This window comes from Ceratotherium simum, chromosome 13 (assembly GCF_057802395.1).
Source record: "Ceratotherium simum simum isolate JZ-2026a chromosome 13, ASM5780239v1, whole genome shotgun sequence".
Lineage (NCBI taxonomy): Eukaryota > Metazoa > Chordata > Mammalia > Perissodactyla > Rhinocerotidae > Ceratotherium > Ceratotherium simum.
Window position 1 is genome coordinate 3,160,680 of NC_141912.1, and position 24,057 is coordinate 3,184,736.

The 24,057-nt window shown below is 37.9% G+C and overlaps 1 protein-coding gene across 4 annotated transcripts in view; it reads left to right on the top strand.

The window, feature by feature from the left end:
• The window catches only part of RIPK1 (receptor interacting serine/threonine kinase 1), a 41,863-nt gene extending 19,368 nt beyond the window's left edge, over positions 1 to 22,495 (top strand). For all 4 annotated transcript variants that reach the window (XM_087437930.1, XM_004432163.3, XM_087437929.1 and 1 more), the window contains 5 exons: positions 7,699 to 7,775; positions 15,795 to 15,885; positions 16,771 to 17,340; positions 18,571 to 18,723; positions 20,464 to 22,495. In XM_087437930.1, the coding sequence (XP_087294056.1) occupies positions 7,699 to 7,775; positions 15,795 to 15,885; positions 16,771 to 17,340; positions 18,571 to 18,723; positions 20,464 to 20,750 (1,178 nt within the window). In that variant the 3' untranslated portion in view covers positions 20,751 to 22,495. The remainder of the gene's footprint in view (positions 1 to 7,698; positions 7,776 to 15,794; positions 15,886 to 16,770; positions 17,341 to 18,570; positions 18,724 to 20,463) is intronic.
• The last annotated feature ends 1,562 nt before the right edge of the window (positions 22,496 to 24,057 follow it).

A 24,057-nucleotide genomic window follows, 5' to 3' on the forward strand; every position in this document is an offset into this window, starting at 1 on the left:
AGGTAGATTGTATGATAGTTTCATGCATAGTTTTTTTTTTTTTTTTTAACTGCCAAACTGTTTTCCAGAGTGGCTGTACTTTTTTACATTCCCACCAGCAGTGTATGAATGATCCAGTTTCTCTACATCCTTACCAACATTTGGTATTGTCACTACTTTTTATTTTAGTCATTCTGATAGGTATGTAGTAATATCTCATTGTGGTTTTAATTTACATTTGTCTAATGGCTAATGTTAAATATCTTCACATGTGCTTAGTTGCCATCTGTTTTATCTTCTTTGGTGAAATGTCACTTTATGTCTTTTGCCCATTTTCTGATTGGATTGCTTGTTTTTTTACTGTTGAATTTTGAGTGTTCTTTATATATTCTATATACTATTCCTTTGTTGGATGTGTGGTTTACAAATATTTTCTCCCAATCTGTAGCTTGTTTGTTCATCCTCTTAGCAGGGTCTTTCACAGAGTAAAAGTTTTTCATTTTGACGATGTCTAATTTATTATTTTTTCCCTTTATGAATTGTACTTTTGGTGTCAAGTCTAAGAACACTGTCAGGGTTATATCCCAAAGATTTTCTTCTATGTTTTGTTCTAAAATTCTTATAGATTTACATTTAAGTCTGTGCTAAGTCCATTTTTTTTTCTATGAGAGTCATGGAAAATTATTGCTAATAGAAGAACAACAGCACAGAATTAAATATTTGGTTGTTTTCCTTGCCAGTTATTTGGTTTATATCTCATTGAAAAAATAGCATGATCCATTTTGAGTTAATATTTGTATAAGGTGTGCGACTTAGGTTGAAGTTTGTTTTTTTTGCCTATGAATGTCTGCTTGCTGCAGCACCACTTATTGGAATGCTATCTTTCCTCCATTGAAGTGGTTTTTTTCCTTTGTGAGAAATCAGCTGTGGGGGCCGGCCTGGTGGTGTAGCGGTTAAGTTTGCACATTCCACTTTGGCGGCCCGGGGTTCGCCAGTTTGGATCCTGGGCCTGGACCTACTCACTGCTCATCAAGCCATGCTGAAGTGGTGTCCCACATAGAAGGACTAGAAGGACCTACAACTAGGATATACAACTTCCTCAAAAACAAAAGCTTTAAAAAAAAAAAGAAATCAGTTGTGAATATTTGTGTGGGTCTGTTTCATAGTTCTCTCTTCTGGTCCATTCATCTATGCATCTGTCCCTCCACCAGTAGCCACAGTCTTTTTTTATTTTTTGTTTATTTATTTATTTATTTTGTGTGTGTGTGTGTGAGGAAGATCAGCCCTGAGCTAATAACATCCATGCCAATCCTCCTCTTTTTGCTGAGAAAGACCGGCCCTGAGCTAACATCTATTGCCAATCCTCCTCCTTTTTTTCCCTTTTTCTCCCCAAAGCCCCAGTAGATAGTTGTACGTCATAGTTGCACTTTTTTCTAGTTGCTGTATGTGGGACGCTGCCTCAGCATGGCCAGACGAGCGGTGCATTGGTGCACACCCGGGATCCGAACCCCGGGCCGCCAGTAGCGGAGCGCGCACACTTAACCACTAAGCCACGGGGCCAGCCTCCCACAGTCTTAATTACTGTAGTGATATAATAAGTCTTGAAATTGCATAAACTGATTCCTCCCACTTTTTTCTTCATTTTCAAAATTCTTTTATTTACTCTAACTCGTTTGTCTTTTCATATAAAATTTAGAAAAATCTTGTCCGTATCTACAAAAAAATCTTACTGCGATTTTGATAGGAATTGTATTAAATCTGTATATCCATTTGGGGAGAATTGACATCTTTACTATATTGAGTCTTCTAATCCATGAACACAGTATGTCTCTCCATTTATTTAGATCTTCTTTGATTTCTTTTATCAGTCTTGTGTAGTTTTCAGCATACAAGTCCTATATATGTATTTCTCTTTTTTTGAGCAATTATGAGTAGTTTGTATTTTTAATTTTGGCGTCCATTTGGTCATTGCTAGAATATAGACATGCAGTTGATTTTTGTATGCTAATCTTGTATCCTATGACCTTGCTGAACTCACTTATTCGTTCTAGGAGTTTTTTTGAAGATACTTTTAGATTTTCATGTCATTTCCAAATGGGGACAGTTTTATTTCTTCCTTTCTGATCTGTATGACTTTTATTTCCTTTTCTTTATTGTACTAGCTAGAACTTCTAGCACTATCTTGAATAAGAGCAGTGAGAGCAGACATCTTCACATTGTTCTCAATCTTAGGGGAAAGCATGAAGTATGGTGTTAGCTGTGGGGATTTTGTAGATACTCTGTCTTCTTGGGGAAGTTCTCCATACCTATTCCTGGTTTTCTGAGTTTTATCATGAATGGATGTTGAATGTTGTCAGTGCTTTTTCTGCATAGATTGATATGATCCTGTGATTTTCCTTCTGTAACCTGTTAATACGGTGGATTACATCAATTGATTTTTGAATACTGAACCAACCTCACATCTCTGGAATAAAACCTGTTTGGTCATGGTGTATAATTCTTTTTATATATTGCTGAACTCCATTTGCTAATATTTTGTTAAGACTTTTTTTCATGAGGATATTGGTCTATAGCTATCTGCTTTTTGTATTATCTTACTCTGGTTTTGATGTCAGAGTCAATAATGGCTTCATAAAATAAATTGAGAACTGTTCCCTCCTCTTCTATTTTCTGGAAGAGAATGTGTATAATTAATGTTAATTCTTTAAAATTTTGGTAGAATTCTCCCATGAAACCATCTGGGCCTGGAGATTTCTTTTTTTGGAGTTTTTAAATTCTGAAGTCAATTTCCTTAATAGTTATAGGGCTATTCAGATGATCTGTTTTATATCAGAGTAGTTGTGGTAGTTTGTATTTTTTGAGGAAATGGTATATTTCATCTAAGTTGTCAAATTTATATGTCTAAAGTTGCTTGTAGTATCCCTTATTATCCTTTAGATATCTGCAGGGTCTCTAGTGATATCCCCCATTTCATTCCTGATATTGGTAATTTGTGTCTTCTGTTTTTCTTTGTATATTTTATTGATCTTTTCAAAGAACAAGCTTTTTGTTTCATTGATTTTCTCTATTGTTTTTATGTTTTCTATTTCATTTATTCTTGCTCTTATCGTTATTATTTTCTTTCTTGCTTTGTGTTTATTTTGCTTCTTTTTCCTGGATTCTTGAGGTGGGAACTTAGATTATTGATTTGAGACCGTTTCTCTTTTCTAATGTGTATGTTTGATGCCATAAATTTCCTTCTCAGCACTGCTGTGGTTGTGTCCTACAAATTTTGATATATTGTGTTTTTATTTTCATTCACTTAATGCATTTTTTAATTTTTGTTGAGACTTTCTCTTTTATCCATGTATCATTTAGAAGTGTGTTGTTTAATTTCCAAGAGTTTGGAGATTTTCCTGTTATCTTTCTCTTATTGATTTCTGGCTTGATTTCATTATAGTCAGAGAACACATTTTGTATGTTTCAATTTTTTCAAATTTGTTGAGGTTTATTTTATGGCCCAGGATATCATGTGTCTTGGTATGTGTTCTCTGGGCACTTGAAAGGAATGAGTATTTTACTGTTGTTGGGTAGAGTGTTCTATAAATTTCAGTTACGTCCTGTTAGTTGAGTGTTGTTGAGTTCTTCAATATCTTTGCTGATTTTCTGTCAAGTTGTTCTTTCAGTTGTTGAGAGAGGGGTGTTTAAGTCTTCAACTATAATTGTGAATTTGCCTATTTCTGCCTATAGTTCTATCATCTTTTGCTTTATATATTTTGCATCTCTCTTGTTTGGTGCATATGCATTTACAATTGCTATGTCTTGGTGGATTGATCCTTTAATCATTATATAAATGTCCTTTTCTGTCTCTAGTGATCGTCTTTGCTCTGAAGTCCACTTTATTGGATATTAATATAGTCACCCTGCTTTCTTTTTATTAATGTTTACATGATATATCTTTCCCCATCTTTTTACTTTAAGCTGTCTGTAATCATTATATGTAAAGTGAGTTTTTTGCGACAGCATATAGTTGGGTCATGTTTTTTTTATCTCTTCTGCTAATCTCTGTCTTTTGATTGGTGTTTGTAGACTATTTACATTTAATGTAGTTATTGATATGTTAGGGATTCTATCTGCCATTTTATTTTGTTTCTGTTTGTTCTTTCTGTTTTTCATTTCTCTTTTCTTGTTCCTGCCTTCTTGTGGGTTCTTGAACGTTTTTTAGAATTCCACTTTGATTTATCTATGGTATTTTTGAGTATTGTTTTTCTAATGGATGCTCTGGGTGTTACATTATATGTACATAATTTATCATAGTCTACTTATGTCATTATTTTACCAGTTTGAGTGAAGTATAAAAACTTTACTCCCTTTGCTTTCCTTTACCTTTCCCTATATATAATTGCCTTAAATATTTCCTCTGTATACATTTATTATATATCAGACAGTGTTACAATTTTGCTTCAACTGTCAATCATTGTTTAGAAAACTCAAGAGGAGAAGGAAAGCCTATTATATTTACTCATATTTTTTGATTACTGTGTTGTGGTGTCTTTTTTGTAATACTACTTCTGACATGTCTCACTAACTGGGTGTCCTAGAATTCAGTTAAATTCTGATGCTAACTACCCAGAGTTACCTTCAGACTCTACAGGTTTAAGGGCTTAGTCCTGCTGCAAGATTGTCCCCACTTCAGAAATCAGATGCAAATAGGGTGCCCAGGCTACCCGCACTTCTTCCCAGCCAAATACAAATTCAGGAGTCCTCACAATACCCCCTCACAGAACTCAGGAAAACATTTTACTGACTTTACTGGTTCATTATAAAGGCTACAACTCAGGAACAGCCAAATGGAAGAGTGCATAAAGCAAGGTATGAGAGGATGTGCCATAGAGCTTCCATGCCCTCTCTGGGCATGCCACTCTCCCAGTGCTTCAATGTATTCACCAACTCTGAAGTTATCAAAACCCCATTGTTTAGAGATTTTCATGGAGGCTTCATTAGGTAGGCATGATTTATTAAATCATTGGTCATTCTCCAGTCCCCTCAATCTCCAGTCCCCCTCCCCTCCCTAGAGGTCAGGGAGTGGTGCTGAAAATTCCAAGCTTGTAGTCATGGCTAGGTCTTCCTGGCACCAGCCTCCATCTTGAAGCTGTCTAGCCCTCCTCCTCCCCACCCCTGGGCCAGGAGCCATCTCATTAGCATATAAAACACACTCTTATCACTTAAGAGATTCCAGGGATTTTCAGAGCTCCCTGCCGTGATCCAACTGAACCTGGGGAAAAGACCAAATATTAATTTTTTATTATACCACATGTGTTCTTTCTTCCTCCCTGACATTGCAAGGTGTCTTCTTTTATCATTTCTTTTTTGTTTAGGGGACTTTCTTTAGCCATTCTTTTAGGGTGTGTCTTCTGGGGACAAATTCTCTTAGTTTTCCTTCATTTGAGAATGTCTTGATCTCCCTTTCATTCTTGAAGGACATTTTTGCTGGGTGTAGGATTCTAGGTTGACAGTTCTTTTCTTTCAGCACTTAAAAAATATCATGTGACTTCCTTCTGGCTCTATGGTTTCAGTTGAGAAATCCTCTGTCATTCTAATTGTTTTTTTCCTTATAGGTAAAAGTTTATCTGGCTGCTTTCAAGATTTTTTCCTTGTCTTTATTTTTTAGAGGTTTAGTTATTATTTGTCTTGGTATGGATCTTTGGGTTTTGCTCAGCTTTTTGAATCTGAAGGTTTATGTCTCTTGCCAAATTTGGGAAGCTGTCAGCTATTATTTCATAAAGTACTTTTTCAGCCCCACTCTCTTTTTCCTTTCTTTCCAAGATGCTGATGACAGAAATACTAGATCTTTTGTTATAGTCCACAGGTCCCTGAGACTCTACATTTTTTTCTCAGTTCATTTTCTCTCTCTTGATCAGATTGGATGATTGCTATTGTTCTGTCTTCTGGCTCACTGACTTTTCTCTATCTTCTCCATTCTGCTGTTGAACTCATCCACTGGGCTTTTTGTTTTGCTTTATCATATTTTTCAGTTCTAAAGTTTTATTGAAATTTCTTTTATGTCTTCTGTTTCTTTGCTGAGACTTTCTACTTTTTCATTTGTTTCAAGCTTGTTCTTATTAATGAAGCATTTTTATCATGGCCGTTTAACAGTCTTTGACAGGTAATTCTGACATTTCTGTCATCTCGGTGTTGGCATCTATTGATTGTCTTTTTTCATTCAGTTTAAAATCTTCCTGGTTGTTAGTATGATGAATGATTTTTCTATCAAAACTTGTAAATTTTCTTACTATGCTATGAGACTGGATCTTCGTTAGGCCTTCTGTTTTAGCTGGCATTTTCTGACACTGCTTTGGCAGTGGAAGGGTGGCTGCCACCTTGTTAATGCCAGGTGGAGATAGAAGTCCAGGTTCCCCATTCAGCCCTGTTGACACCTGAGGTGGGGGGTCCTCATTACTACTGGTCAGGGATGGGAGTTCCAGCGGAGCCCAGGTGGTCTCCATAGACACCACAATGGAGGTGAAAGTCCTGACTCCCCATTAGGCCTCCTCTGATACTCCAGGGAGGGGTGTCTTATTTCTGCAAGGTGAGAGTACAAGTCTAGTTTACCCTTGTAGTCCACTGACACCACGAGAGTGGAGGGGCTTATTACCATCTGGCAGGAAGGAAAATCTTGGCTTCCTATTTGACCTTCTCTGACATCACCCTGGTGTGGTGTTGTAGCACCCTGTTACTGTCTCACGAGGTTGGTAGTCTCAGCTACCCACTGGGCCTCTGCTGGTAGGGGTAGGGGTGGAACCATAGTTTTTTCTGTGGGGTTTGGCTGGAGTAGAGTGGTTATTGAATAAAGGTTTTCTACCTTGCTAGGCTGCCCTTTTCTTAGTCCTCTGACTAGAAAGAGCAGGCTTTTGATGGCTTTTTTTGTTGGGTTGCCAGCTTCTTCAGCTCGCATCTATGAGGCAAAAAGAAAACCCAGTGATCTCACTGCTGTGTCTTTCCTCAGATCCCAAAGTCCCTAGCTGTCATCTCTCCTCCTTTCAGAGTCGCCTTCCCCCCACCCCAAGCCCCAGTAGATAGTTGTATGTCATAGTTGCACATCCTTCTAGTTGCTGTATGTGGGACTTGGACTCAGCATGGCCGAGAAGCAGTGCGTTGGTGCGCGCCCGGGATCCGAACCCCGGGCCGCCAGTAGCGGAGCGCGTGCACTTAACCGCTAAGCCACGGGGCCAGCCCCCAGAGTCTCCTTATGTTTGTTTTATATATAATATCTAGGGGTTCTTGTTGTATTTAGCAGAAGAAATAAGGAAAAGTACCAGAAGTGGAAGTTGCCTTTTATTTTTAAGGCTAACAGCTCTAACTCTTTACATCAAATCCTTACTCTGAGTATCCTATCCTATAATAAATCTGATGCCAGAGGGATGGAAACAAGGAGTCCATCCATCCTTGTTCACTTGGAGATTAACTCACATAGAGAGGGTTTTGTGCCACAGCCAGAGAAACTACATGCTATTAGACAGGAGCCCTTAGTTTCCAGTGTTATCCTAACCCTTGTTCTGTCTACCTAATTATTAGTTTTGTTAGTATCTTTGTGCAAGTTAGTGATTTGGTGTTTATATTTTTATTTTACTGCTTTGCTCACCGATTAAGGTAAACAATTCAAAGATAATAGATTACTAATATTTTAATTTTATTTTAGAAAATACTTCAGAAACTTAAAGTATTGTTTTTTTCATATAGGCATTGAAGAAAACTTTAGGCCTTTTTATGTAAATCAATTAGAAGAAAATGTGGAAGATGATGTGAAGAGTTTAAAGGTAGGTTATATAACAGATGCTCAAAATGTTAACATATCAAAGCATATATATTATCAACCATGGAAACCAAAGCAATATAATTTGTCACTGAGATTTGAGGTAAGCTACCTTGGTAACTGCATAAAACAGAATTAACAGCTTTATGCACATATCATCAAGTTGGCATGCTGGACCCATTCATCCATCAAAATTAATGAAACGAGAGAAAATATACATAGCACTATGAAAACAAAAGCACAACATCACTGAATAGAATGGAAAGTACCATAGATGGATCAGTCATTTTGAGGAATTCATGAAAGATGGAAAGACAACAACAGAATTATATCTGCTGAGACCATATAACAGAAAAAAAAAAGTGCTAACCCAGAACATAATGCTGCAGAAGATCCTGGAGGAGCACGTCGTGGGTCAATGTATAGAAGAAACAGTATGGTCACCTGGACATCGGCAGGGACAGTCCTTTGGGAGACACGGTTGTGCCAGTTATAAAAATTGGCTCCTCCCCCGTTTCCCTTGTGCTGAGCAACAGGTGGGAGCAGCATCTGCCTAGGGCTGAAGCAGTGAGTTTGGTATTAAAGACCAGTTACCAACTAACCAACCAAAAGGAACAAAGACTTCCCCTACGTACAGACTCAGGATACAAGTTACTGTCATAAGTCTTACAGCAGCATACTGCCATAATCATGAAAACAAAACACACAAGCAAACAGATTTCAAATACAAAAATAAATTAATAAATAAATCAGGCAATTAAGAATTGCCACACTTTTGAGGGACCTACACTGTAGAAGAGAGATATCCAATGCAAACCAAGGAAGCAGTCAAAAGGACAGCAGGGAAGATAGTCACTGAGGCAGAAAAGCATTAGTACAAACAATCGGGAGTATTTCATAATGATAAAAGGTTCAGTGCACCAGAAGGATAACAACAGCTTTAAATATGTATATGGCCTTAATAACATGGCCTCAAAATATACAAAGCAAAAACTGACAGAACTCAAAGGAGAAACAGACAAATCCACAACCATAGTTGGAGATTTTAATACAAATTTCTATTTCATTGATAGAACAAATAGACAAAAAAAATCAGTAAGGATATAAATTTGAAGAATATGAATAACACATTTGACCAAATTGAAATATATAAAATACTCCACCCAATAACTGCAGAATACCTACTTTTAAAGGCTTTTCAAGAACTTACAGAACACTTTCAAAAATTAACCATGTACTGGGAAATAAAACAAGTCTTAACCAATTTAAAAGGATTGTAATAATAAATCATAAAGAATGTTCTCTGACTACATTTCAGTTACGCTAAAAATTAATTTGAAAAGATCAGTAGAGGGGCCGGCCCCATGGCATAGCAGTTAAGTGCGTGCGCTCCACTGCTGATGGCCTGGGTTCAGATCCTCGGCGCACAGCGATGCACCACTTGTCGGGCCATGCTGTGGCGGCGTCCCATATAAAGTGGAGGAAGATGGGCACAGATGTTAGTCCAGGGCCAGTCTTCCTCAGCAAAAAGAAGAGGATTGGCATGGATGTTAGCTCAGGGCTGATCTTCCTCATACACACACACAAAAAAAGATAATTAGAAAATCTCATGCGGTTAGAAGTTAAGAAATATACTTTTAAATACCCCTTGGGTCAAAGAAAGGAATCGCAATGGAATTTAGGAAATATTTAGAACTGAAGGCTAACAAAAACACTACATATTAGAACTTACAGAATACACTTTGCAAAGGAGTACTTACTAGTAAAGTATCATCATATGTACATACATATATATATACATATATGTGTGTGTGTATATATGGCTAAAAGTTATTTAGCCAAGCATTCATCTGAAGAAGATAGCAAAATAAACCTAGAGAAAATAGAAAGCAGTAAATAGTGAGGAAAAGAGCATAAATTAGTGACATAGAAAACAGGTAATAGAGGATCAAAACGGCTAATAAAATTGACTAAGATTGATCAAGAAAAACAGAGTGAAAACTGAAATAATGAATAAGGAGGCATTACTGCGGCTTCTGCAGACATCAAAATGATATTGAGAGGATATTATGAACAGCTTTTTACTAATTTTAAAAATTAGACAAAATAGACACATTTCTAGAAAAAAGTATAACAGCAAAACTGACTCAAATAGAGATAGAAAACTTGAATATTTCTGTAACCATTAAAAGAGATTGAATTAGTGATCAAAAATCTTCCCACAAAGAAAATTACTTGGAACCAGAAAACTTCATCAGCAGTTTCTACCAAATATTCAATGAAGAGATTGTCCCAATCTTATACAAATTTGTCCAAATAGAGAAGAGGGAACCTTCCCAAAGTCATTTGATGAGACCAGCATAACCTTGATTCCCACACCAGAAAAAGAAGATACGTTACAAGCCAATCTCACTTAACAATATAGATTCAAAAGCCCTGAATTAAATATAAACAAACTGAATCCATCAATGGACAGCAAAGGTTAATACATCGTGATCAAATTGGGTTTATTCCAGGAATGCAAAGCTAGTTTAGCTTTAGGAAAATCTGCCACTATAATTCATTACATTATCTTGTTAAAGGAGAAAAAAATTATAACTTTTCAATAGATTCAGAAAAAGCAGTAGATAAAATGCAATATTTATTCATGATAGAAAAAATATTGTTATTACTTTCTAAACCTAGAAAAGATGGAAATTCCTTGCCTGATAATGAGGTATTTTGAAACAACCACAGCAAATGTCATAGTTATTAATGAAATGTTAACTACTTTTCCTTGAGATAATGTGAAAATCAAGTATGCTCACCTTCCCCATTTCTGTTCAGAATGGTAGTGGAGGCCCTTACTATTTCAGTAGAGTAAGAGAAAGAACAAAGAGATATAGGATTGGAAAGGAAGAAATAAAACTCATTATTCACAGGTGATAGCATGTGTACACAGAAAATTCAAAAGAATCTTTTTAAATCCGTAATAGAATTTATCTGGTTTTGAAACCAGTATACAAATCAATTATATCCCTGTGTATCTGCCACAAATAGTTAGAAAGTGACATTTTTTTAAAAGATACCATTTGTGTGTCTGGCCTGGTGGTGTAGTGGTTGGGTTTATGTGCTCTGCTTTGGTGGCCCTGGGGTTTGCAGGTACGGATCCTGGGCGTGGACCTACACCACTCATCAAGCCATGCTACGGCAGCAACCCGCATGCAAAGTAGAAGAGGATTGGCACAGATGTTAGTTCAGGGCGAATCTCCCTCACAAAAAAAAAAAAAAAAAAGATACCATTTACAATAGCATAAAAAAATGAATTACTAGGAATAAATTTAACAAAAGACGTATAGTACCTGTTGAGAAAAGTATAAACTTTTGAGAGACACAAAACAAGACCTTAATAAATGAAGAAATATACCACTTACTTTGTAATTTGTAAGTTGCAATATTGTAAAGATGTTAATTCTTCCCATGTTGATCTGTAGAATCAATGCAATCCCAACCAAAATTCCAACTTTTTAGTTATTTTTTTTATGGCAAGTGGGTGGGGGCAATGGAACTTGACAAACTAATTCTGAAATCCATATGGAAAGTAAAGAAGAGAGCAAGAATTGCCAAGATACTCTTGAAGAAGACGACGACTAGCGGTGAGGAAGGTCTTGCCTTATCAGATTCTTGTCAAGAATTATTATAAAGCTGTACTAATTAAGACAGAGTGGTAGTGGTGTAGGGTAGACAGAGGCAATTGGAATGGAATTGAGAGCCCTCAAACAGATCCACACATATATTGGTTTTGACAGAGATGGCACTACAAAGCAGTGAAGAAATGATGGTCATTTCAATAAATGGTACTGAGACAATTGAGTATGGGGAAAAAATGTGAAATTGGACTCTACCTTGTGCAAACAAAAAATCAACTCCAGGTTGATCACTGACTTAAATGCGAAAGACAAAATTATTAAGCTATTGGGAAATATTATAGGAGAATTTCTTCATTACCTCAGCATGGGGAATGGTTTCTTCAATAAGACACAAAAACATTAACTTTAATGATAAAAATTGATAAATTTGATTAATTAAAGAACTTATATTCATCAAAGGAAACCATTAAGAGAATGGAAAGACAAGCCACAGAATGGGAGAAGATAGTATGGCACACACGTTAACTGACAAAGGACCTGAATGCATATCATCTAGAGAAATCTTACAAATCAAAAAGAAAAAGATAGACCAATTAAAAAATGAATGAAATCCTTAAAAGGACATTTCACAAAAAAGAATATTTAAATGGCCAATAAACATTTAAAAAGTGCACAACCTTAACTAGTAATCAAGCAAATGTAAATTAAAATACAAAGAGGTAATATTACATGTCTATAGACTGGCAAATGTGGCAGACTTTACTGAAGGATGGAAAAGAAGTCTAAACAAGTGGTGGAATGTGTTATGGATGGAAACACTCAATATACTAAAGCTGTCAGTTCTCCCCAACATAATTCATAAATGGAGTGCAATCCTAATTAAAATCCCAACCAAATTGTTTACGGAACTGTACAAGCTGATTCTTAAGTTTATGTGAATGAAAACAATGTACAAAGATAGCCAAGAGAATTTTGAAGAAGGAAATTAAAACACTTTAGTGATAGAACAATGGTAATAAAATAGATAATAGGAAAGAATAGTTTTTTGCAGGTGGGGTTCTCCAGAAGGAGCCTCTGAGATGGAGATTGAGGCGCAAGGAATGAGCAGAGGAAGAAACCAAAGAGCAGTTACGCCTGACAAAGAGCTTTGGCATCCTGGCAGGTGTGGGGCTCTGAGCAAATGTTGCCCCTCAGGCTTGTCCCGGGTCAGTCTGAAATGGCCAGGCCTTTACACCCTTGCCTGGCTCAGTCACTGAGTGTGGGCTGCCCCTGGCGGGGAGTGCCTTGAGAGAGGCAGCCCACGGCAGCTGAGCAGACTCTGAAGGAACTGACAGCTGGAGGCTGTTTACAGACTGAACTCCTTGCAACCAAGCAGCAAATGCTTCCTTGAAGAGGAATTTGGGGGGCACATCACTATGTCTGTTACAAAGTCCAAAATCAGATCAATGTAGACACAAAATTCACAAGACAAAGGAAAAGATTATTGTATTTGGCCTCATGAAGAGTAAAAAGTAGTTAAAAAGGAGAAAATACTTTCACTGTGTTTGACAAATGATTAACATCCAGAATATATAATGGGTGCCTAAAAATCAAAAACAAAAAATAAAAATAACCCAAATGAAAAAATAGGCAAAGAATATAGACAGATGATTGAAAGAAGAAATATCATTGGCTAACAAACTTGGGAGAAGATACTTGGCCTCACTGACAGAGAAAAGCAAAATGAATTGGTTATAATTTTTCATCCATTTGGTTGACAACATTTTTGAAAGATTGGTAATATCAAGTGTTGGTGAAAATGCAGAATAACAGGCAGTTTCGTGCAGTATTGGTAAGAGTCTAAATTGGTGAGGGTTATTGGAAGGTGAAGCATCTATCAAACTTTTAAAAGCACATAACTTTTGCTGCAATTCTACTCTTAGTAATCGATCCTACTCACATGTGTGCTCAAAGATGTAGCTCTAGGAGTTCTTTGCACCTTAGTTTGTAGGAGTAAAAAATTGGAAATGACCCAAATGTCCATAAGTAGATGCCCTAAATTATGATTCATCCAAACTACAGAATACTATATAGCCATTTAAAAGAAAGAGGTAGAAACTAACATACAATGATATAGAAAGATCTTCAACGCTTGTTGTTAGGAAAATAAGTCCCAAACAATACTTAGAGAGTGATCCTTTTGATGTTTATATATATATATATGTCTATTTTCAGAATATATATGCAAATGCCTAGAGAGAGAATAAAAGGATGCACAACACAGTCTGGATAAGGGTTACCTCTGGGGAATGGAAGAGAGTAGGGGCTGGAAAGAATGACATTACAGTGTTGCTCTGTGTGGTTCGGCACAGTTCGAGTCATTTAAAAGGAATTTGTATTTATATATTTTGTGTAATAAAAATAACTATAAAAAATTGCTTTCCTAAAATTACAATAATATAAAAATGCTTATCATGTTAAGTAAAAAGCAATAAACAACATGCTACAAAGTATGTACATAATTAATGTCCTCTGTCATTCTCCTCCCAAATCCCTCCTATTCACTGAAAATTTTTGACCACCTACCTATGTAGCAGGCATTCTGTTAAGAGCAAAATGCAAATATGACTAGGAAAAAGAACTTGAAAGAAATACCAAAATGTTAATTTTTCCTTTGAGTGAAGGCGCTATGTGTAGGTTTCTTTTTTTAAGTATAATTCTTTACATTTTCCATATTTTCTATAATGAGTATTATTACTTTTACAGGGGAAAAAAAGTTTCTTTTTTGTGGTAAACTATACATAACATAAAATTTACCATCTTAAGCATTTTTAAGTGTATAATTCAGTGGCATTAAGTACATTTACAATGATGTGCAACCATCACCAGTATCTGTTTTCCAGAACATTTTTATTATCCCAAACAGAAACTCTGTAACCAGTAAACAACAACTCCCCATTCCTCCCTCTCCCCAGCCCCTAGTAACCTCTATTTTACTTTCTATCTCTATGAATTTGCCTATTCTAGGTACCTCATAGACATCATGGGATCATACAATATTTGTCTTTTTGTGTCTAGCATATTTCACTTAGTATAATGTTTTCAAGGTTCATCCATTTTGTAGCATGTATCAGAATTTCATTCCTTTTAAGGCTGAATAATATTCCATTGCATGGATATACCACATTTTGTTTATCCATTCATCTGTTTATGGATACTTGGGTTGTTTCCACCTTTTATCTATAATGAATAATGCTTCTATGAACATTGGTATATAAGTATCTTTTTGGGTCCCTGCTTTCAGGATATTTCAGGTAAATTCTTTTGGGTATATACCTAGGAGTGGAATTGCTGAATTGTGTGATAATTCTATGCTTACCTTTTTGAGGAACCATCAAACTATTTTCCATAACAGCTGCATCATTTTATATTCCCACCAGTAATGCACAAGGGTTCCAATTTCTCTGCATTCTCACCAACACTTTTCATTTTGTGGGTTTTGTTTTGTTTTGTTTTTAATAATAGCCATTCTAAAGAGTGTGAAGTGGTATATATCTCATGGTGGTTTTGATTTGCATTTTCCTAATGACTAATGATGTTGAGCATCTTTTCATGTGCTTATTGGCCATTTGTGTATCTTCTTTGGAGAAATGTCTCTTCAAGTCCTTTGCCCATTTTTGAAGTGGATTGTTAGTTTTTTCTTGTTGAATTCTTTATATAATCTGGATATTCATCCCTTATCAGATATATATGATTTGCAAATGTTTTTTTCCTATCCTGTGAGTTGTCTTTTCACTCTTGATAGTGTCCTTTGATACACAGGTTTTAATTTTGATGTAGTCCAGTTTATTTTTATTTTGTTGTCTGTGCTTTTGGTGTCACATCTAAAATCATTGTCAAATCCAATATCATGGAGCTCTTCACCTATGTTTTCTTCTAGTATTTTTAGCTCTTAAGATTAGGCCTCTGATCGATTTTGTCCATTTTTGTATAAGTTGAAAGATAAGAGTCCAACTTCATTCTTTTACATGTGGCTATCCAGTTTTCCCCCATCGAATGGTCTTGCCACCACTGTTGAAAATCAATTGGCCATATACGCAGGGGTTTGTTTCTGGGTTCTCAATTATGTTACGTTGGTCTGTATTTCTGTCCTTAGGCCAGTACCATACCATTTTGATTACTGTAGCTTTGTAGTGCGTTTTGAAATCAGGAATTGTGAGCCTTCCAACTTTGTTCTTTTTAAAGATTATTTTGGCTATTTGGGAAAAACGTTTATTTTTTTAAAAAATATTTACTGCTTGTAAGAGCTATGTGAAATTTCTGCCTTCTAAAAAGTTTCATTTTTCTTATAATAATTTTCTGGAACTATTTTCTGCTGTTTATACTAAAGTGTGTATTTATACTCTTAATTATAGAAAGAGTATCCAGGCCAGAGTGCAATTGTGAAGAGAATGCAGTCTCTCCAAATTGATTGTGTAGCAATACCTCCAAGCAGGTCAAATTCAGGTAACTTATACTGTGATTGGAAATCTATTTATTTATTTATTTATTTATTTGCTCATTCATTCACTCTACTCTCTAAAATACTGTTCACGACCATATGGGAAACAGAAGAAGCTATACAATGTAACACCTACCTTAAAGGAATTTATAATATATTCAGGAGTCGAGATACATATATTTGAAATATTAAGTAGCGATGTGTTTATCAGAATCCTAAAGTATCTTGAACATAAGAGACCTAAGGTATCTGATAGGGAGAAAGCGACGGTTCAGGAGAAAGAAGGGAACGTATGTGGGAGCAGAGTCCGTGAGAAGGTCGGAGGTGACTAGATGCAGAGCACGAGCAGAGACATGGGCCTCAGCTTCAGGCAGGGGCACTTTTTCCATTGTAACAAAAGGGAAGGCAGAGTATAGGATGTTGAAGCCACTTGTTAACTCTGATCTGGGGCAAATTACTTAACCTCCTGTAAACCTCATCCATCAAGTCATGATGATAGTTAGTCTCATAGGGCTTTTAAAGAATGGAAGAATCACGTAAAGTGCTCAGCACAGAGCTGCTGCTGTTCTTATTTTGTAACCCTGCATCACGCCAGGGAGACAGCCACTGTCTCTGCTCCAGCACAGGTCCCTTTCCTCCCTGGTCATTCCTGCGACACCCACTTTTCTGTCGCTCGTTATAATTTCCAGTGCTTTCTCACTGTCAGACAGGGGCCCCGACTTATTACCTGTATAACTTGTAGGAAGAAGACCATCTAGTAAATGCTTTTTACTTGTTCTCAAAGTTTTCAGGATGTTACTCTGAGATACAGCTTCGTGATTGTGCTCAGGTTTCATTTTACTTCTTGATGTTTCATGAAACTCTTTCCAATGTTGCTCATTGCTTCTCAGCCACAGAACAGCCCAGTTCGCTGCACAGTTCACAGGGACTCGGGATGGGTCCTGTGGAGGAGTCCTGGTTTGCTCCTTCCTCAGAGCACCAGCAGGAGGAGAATGAGCTCATCCTGCAGAGTAAACTCCAGGAGGAAGCCAACTACCATCTTTTTGGCAGCCGCATGGACAAGCAGACAAAACAGCAACCCAGACAGAATATGGCTTACAACAGAGAGGAGGAAAGGAGGCGAAGGGTCTCCCATGACCCTTTTGCACAGCAGAGACCTTATGATAATGTTCAGAACTCAGGGATTAAAGGCCTTGCCTATTCTGGTGCAAACAGTTATGGTAATGCAGTACACCAACCAGCTGGGCTAACCAGCCAACCCCACGTACCATACTGGAACAATGGATCATATAGTCCACATGGTTTGGGAACAAGACCACTGGATCTGGGAACAGCAGGTCAAAGAGTTTGGTATGTGCCAAATCCAAGCCATATGTCAAGCGTGCATAAAACTCCAGTGCCTGAGACCAACGTACTGGGAAACACACCCACCGTTCCATTCATCTCCTTCCCATCAAGAGGTAAACAGGCCCTTCAGTCACGATCTTATCTTTTTTTTATGTTTCTGAAAATAAATCAGCCATTAGCTCTGTTGTAGACTATAAGGTAACAAAGGCTTCTTTGTGTGGAGTCTTCAGTTTCCAGATGCAACTTGCCACGGTGGAATAGTATTCATCAGACCACTTGTCCTGGGCGTATTTCAGCATGGGTAGGATTCATTGCAGCTACCCATAAGTGTTGAGTTACAGGTCCTTGTAACTGATAGGCATTTCCACTGTAACTGAATCACAGTATTCCCATTATACCCAATCTCTGACATAAGTGATGGTATCTGCTTATATTTAATTTGCTTGCTATTTTCTGAAGGTAAGAAATAAGTCTTGGATATTTTCATTTCTTATCTTATATAGGCCAAAGACTACCATTTGTGATGAAAGCCACATTGTTGGGCTACCATCATCACCATCCATGTCCAGAACTCTCTTCATCTTCCCAAACTGAAACTCTGTACTCATCAGAAAATAACTCCCCATTCTTTTCCTTCCACCTAGCCCCTAGCAGCCACCCTTCTACTTTTTGTCTCTATGAATGTGACTACTCTAAGTACCTCATATAAGTGGAATCATACAGTATTTATCTTTTTGCAACAGGCTTACTTGACTTAGCATAATGTCCTAAAAGTTCATCCATGTTGTAGCATGTGTCAGAATTTCCTTCCTTTTTAAGGCTGAATAATATTCCATTGTATGTATATACCACGTTTTGTTTATCCATTCATCCGTTGATAGATAACTTGGGTGTCTTCACTTTTTGGCTATTGTGAGTAATGCTGGTATAAACATGGGTGTATAAATATCTGTTTGAGACCTTGCTTTCAATTCTTTGGGGGTATATACCCAGAAGTGGAATTGCTGGATCATATGGTAATTCTGTTTTTAATTTTTTTGAGGAACCACCATACTGTTTTCCACAGCAGCTGTACCATTTTATACTCCCACCAGCAGTGCACAAGGGTTCCAATTTCTTTACATCCTTGCCAATACTTGTTATTTTCTGGGTTTTTTGAGCGTAGCCATTCTAATGGATGTGAGGTGGTTCAGCCACATTTTAAAGAAGAAAATTTCAAAGGGTGGCATAGGATAAACGATTTAACTTAAACATTTGGAATAAAGCCCTTCCCCTTTACTGTGTTGTATTTTTTCTCTTGTTTTCAATCTATTGTACTTATCTGTGTGTTTCTCTCTATTCAGATGAGTCTGCAAAATGTACCATATACAACAGCACTGGCATTCAGATTGGAGACAATAATTATATGGAGATTGGCGGAATGAGTTCCCAACTACTGGACAGCACATACATGAACTTGAAGGAAGAGCCAGCTTCTAAGTACCAAGATATCTTTGGTAGGATACCTTTTAAGGACCCATTGCCTGGCAACCTTGAACTTTCTTACTTAGTGAAAGGGATATAGTGGAATCCTAAAATTTCTCTGATTATTCTCCCTAAAAGTTGTCCCATGTTTTCTCTGTAAAATATCTCTGTAATTTCCATATAATTCCTTTATAATTTACTTATGTTTAATATGGGGATAATTACAATAATCCATGGATTTGTTATGAAAATTATAAATGAGTCACTATGTATCAAGAGCTTAGACCACTGCCTGGCACACAGTAAGATCTATAAATGTGTTAAACATCATCATCATCATCAATATCACCACTCAGATTGAGGAGAGAGAGCTCCTCAGGTCCTCATCAAAAGGGATTCTGTAAAAGATAGAAGACTACACCCTCAACAGCACCTCTATAATAAAAACAAGAGGGCTTTGTCTTATAGGGTTCCACCATGCAGGCTCATAACATTGATCCCAAAATACAACTTGGGAATAGTAGTCATGAGGCCAAAACAATGTGATTTAAGAATCCAGCTGTCTGATTAACCCTAGGATTGGCAGATTTTTTTTTCTATCAAGGGCCAGATAGTAAATATTTTAGGCTTCGCTGACCCTGAGGTCTCTAATGCAACTGCTCAACTGACATTGTAGTACGATAGCATTCACAGACAATATGTACAGAAATGGCTGTGGCTGTGTTCCAGTGAAACTTTGTTTACAAAAACAGGCAGCGGGCCAGGTGGGCCTCCACAAGCCATAATTGGCCAATCCCTGGTCAAACCGATTTGAAGGATAGTCTTTAAAATATCCAGAGCAGAGGTTCCTCAGTTTTGGAGTGACAAAGGTATACCTTTGAGAATCTGATGAAACCCAGGGTCCTGCTCCTGGAGAGGTATTGACAAAACTAAGCAGATATCTTGGGAGGTTTTTGGACTGCTGATGTCCAGTGGTGATGACAGAAGCCACGTTGTGGGGAGCAGAGGACAGAATGGGAGTTGAGGGGGCAAATGAGATGTCTTTTTCCTTATATTCAGCTTACTGAGGTAGCATGAGGATCAAGGAATATGGTTTGTGATGGTTGTTTTGTACTTCTTTTGTTTGTTTCCTTTTATTATTTTTATGAAGGCCTAAGGGGAAGGAACCAGTAGAAAGAGAGAGGTTATGCCTATAGGAGAAGAGAGGACAGCACATGGGGTGGGGGCAGGACGAGTCCAAACATAGACCTTGAAGAATATAGAGACTTCATTCCTTAGAAGACAAGGGAAGGCATTGTAATTGGACGAGTTCACACTTGATGATCTCAGTTTCCTTGATGAAGAGGAAAGTAAACTGCTGGGTGAAGGGGATCAGAAATTGGATGACCTTAACTCTGGCCAGATGTAAGTGGAAAAGGCCCAGAAGGAGCAAAAATGGTGTTTTTCCCCTTTACCTCAGGAAGGTCTAATATAAACAGGGCTGCTGGCTAAGGTTGTATAGAACAGCCTAGTAGCCAAGCAGGGGTTTTGTTCCCAAAGCCATCAGCTGTGGCTCAGAGATGCATCTGCTAGGAGGAAGAGGCTCCCTTCGCACAAAAGCTCCATATGGGCTAGCAGACATGTAAAGTGTCATCCAGTGAGTCAACAGCTATATAATAAGGAAATTGTCTTTTTCAGTGTCTCCTAGTACTCTTTACTTTATACAGGTTGTTAGAGCTAGGATGTTCAAATAGGTTATAGCTTGATGCCTTCTGCTCTTTTCTGTTTGGCAGATAATACCACTAGTCTGACTGATAAACACCTGGACCCAGTCAGGGAGAATCTGGGAAAGCACTGGAAAAACTGTGCCCGTAAACTGAACTTCACTGAATCTCAGATTGATGAAATTGACCATGACTATGAGCGAGATGGACTAAAAGAAAAAGTTTACCAGATGCTCCAAAAGTGGCTGATGAGGGAGGGCAATAAGGGGGCCACAGTGGGAAAGCTGGCCTGCGCGCTCTACCAGTGTTCGAGAATAGACCTTCTGCACCGTTTGATACACATCAGCCAGAACTGACTCTGGGGGGGCTTTGGCATCATGAAGTCATCTCCTCACTTAGTGAGTAACCCCCTGAAAGTGTACTGCCTCAGACCCTTCACAATTCTTTCCTCACTGATATTGGCTCTGTGTCTGCAAAAAAATTATTCCCTGCATTTCATAGTGGGAGAACAGGAAAAGAAATCTATAGCAAACAACCTGCTAAACAGGAAGACCTATTAATGGCTGAGGCCCAATCAAAAAAGAAGCCTAATTGGGTTTTGAAAGGATGAGAAGAGATATTTAAGGAAGATCATTTTCTTTCAGTTCATTCCATAACCTTCAATTATGCTATTCATTCAGTTTCCTGGAATTTTATTTGAGTGAGAAAAAAAAAATTCAGAGAATATAAAATAAATCAACTTTCTTATTTTGTGCTCTCTTTTCCACATAGGCTCCTGTTACAATAAAAGTACTGTAAAATTCTAAGTTCTCTTCAAATAGGTTTTTTGTATCACAACTACAGTGCATTCCAAAATTATAGGGTCTGTTAACTTCAGTATCAATTGTTGTATCAGTCACTACAGGCTTCAAGAATTACATGCAATCTCCACTCCACAGATTAACTGAAGGGATTTTAAGGGTACTAATAAGGGAAAAAAATGGAGAACAGAAATATCAGAGTTTCCCAGGCAGTTGTTGCGCGGAATTGCTACTAATTGTGATGACTACAAAAATTCTTAAGTTTTTAAGTTGTTTTCTAGCATTCTGAAACTTTATGCACTTTCCCAACCTGTGTGCCCTGAAGAGGGAACAGATATGCAGGGAATATTGATCCTTCACCCCTGGCTATGACTGGAGCCTCAGAGCTGATCAATGTTGAACAGCTTCCTCAGTTTACCCCAGGGTGGTATAGAAATATTTTCACTTTTTGCTGTGTGCTATGACGTAAAAGAACAACAGCTTCAGAGTCTGGTAATTGTGCCTCTAGCAACTTAGCCTTTCAAAGCCCACCTGAAACCCAGGAATGAATGAAGGAACTAGAAGAGCAGAAGACTGAAGCTGACCAGGCCACCTAGCAGGTATGCCATTGTGCTTAGCCCTCCCGGGAGGGACGGAGAAGAAAGTGCAGTATGGTCAGTCTGGCTGACAGAACAGATTCTGTGTCCGGTGGGTTAATAACAGTATTGTTGTTTCTGATTCTAAATCTCCTCCAGCCCCAGCGGATGTACATACACACGCACACCCTGAAGTGGGACGGTAAAGCAGAATTTCTCAACGTTGGCAGTATTGGCCTCTTGGGGCGGGTAATGCTTTGCTGTGGGGGGCAGTCCCATGCATTGTAGGATGTCTGGAAGCATCCCTGGCCTCTACCCACCAGATGCCAATAGTGCTGTTTCCCCCTCTCCCTACCTCCCCAGTGTGACAAACAAAAATGTCTCTAGACATTGCCAAATGTTCCCTGGAAGGGCAAAATTGTCCCAGTTGAGAAGAGCACTGCTGTCAAGTAATGAACCTCAGTTCTGTTATCCACACATCCAGGCTCACTACTTAGTTGCCACATGGTGTTATGTCCCATAGACGCAAAGGCAAATTGGAGGGGGAACTGGTCCCTGGCTTTGCTAGAGGGGCTGGGTGTGGTTTCTTTTCTAAATGTATCCCTTGTACCTCTGTCCTAACAGTGTTCTAAATTCTGAAGAGGTTGAATGATCAATGTTAAGAGGCAAAAATGGAAGGTATTTTTAATGGACTTTTTAAAATAAAATTTTATACCTCAAATATAAGCCATTGAAATGATGTGTGTTTGTTTAATTGAAACAGTTTTGGATGCTCCACAGTGACTTTACCACTTAGGTTGGCATTTCCTGTACATCCTCCCCTTTTGATGCTCCTGCTATTGGCAGGAGAGAGGCGGCTGGTAAAGAGAGGAGAAACTGCTGGACAGTGCGTCTTGGCTCTCAGGATAAAAACTTGCTGCCCTGAGAGCCTGCAGCACTGCTGTCCTTCACACATGGCTCAGAGGCCTTTCCTTCAGCCTGCACTCTCTAAAAACTGGGCTGAAAAGAGCCAAATTTGTCTCTGAGGAGTTTCAATACAAGGCCAAGAACCACAAAAACACGGGTCTTGGGCAGAATCTAATTAAGTGAGGCCACACAGACTACAAAATGAAAGAGGACTATCCATTCTTGGTTCCAAAAAAGATATTCAGACCCTAAGGTTACTACTAGTAAATAAGACCCACTTCCAGCTCTCACAGTCTTGCTCGACAATTTTCCACTTGGTTGTTACGGTCATAATCTTTGCTTTGGGTCCATAATATGAAGTTAGGTCTTCAGGAATAAGAAAAGGTGTTCTTCCTCACAAAATGTTTTAAATAGTATTTTGATCTACATTTTAATGTGTTATTTATAAAGAAAAGTTTTTCTAATTATAAAATAATGTAAATAAAAATAGGTGTTTAGGGGCCAGCCCAGTGGCATAGTGGTTAAGTTTGTGCCCTCCACTTTGGCGGCGTGAGGTTTGCAGGTTCGGATCCCAGGCACGCACCGATGCACTGCTTATCAAGCCATGCTGGGGCAGGCATCCTACAAATAAAGTGGAGGAAGATGGGCATGGATGTTAGCCCAAGGACAGTCTTCCTCAGCAAAAAGAGGAGGATTGGCAACGGATGTTAGCTCAGGGCTAATCTTCCTCACCAAAAAAGAAAATAGGTGTTTATATGGTCAAGGTTTTAGAAGCATCTGATTACAAAGAAATCATTGAAGGGCCAGTCCTATGACAGTGAATTCTATAATATGGAATAATTCAAGTCCAGGGTTCTGAAATTAAGCAGGCTTAAATTCCCCTCTGCCACTCTTTAGCTGTGTGCCTAGGGCCTGCTTCCTAGCCTCTTTTAGCCTCAGTTTCCTCATCTGTAAATAGAAAGGGCACTAGTAAACAAGCTTGATATGAGGATTAAAATAAGATAATGCATCATAAGGTGCCAGGCACAAAAATAGAAGTTCTTTTTTAAACTACACAATAGCATTATACATAAAGGACTAGTTGTCAAGTGTATACAGTCATGTGTCACTTAACGACAGGGATATCTTCTGAGAAATGCGTCATTAGGCGATTCTGTCATTGTGGGAACATCATAGAATGTAGTTACACAAACCTAGATGGTATAGAGTACTACACACCTAGGCTATATAGTATAGCCCATTGCTCCTAAGCTACAAACCTGCACAGTATGTTACTGTACTGAATACTGTAGGCAACTGTAACACAATGATAAGTATGTGTATCTAGACATAGAAAAAGTACAGTAGAAATACAGTATAAAAGATATAAAAAATGGTACACT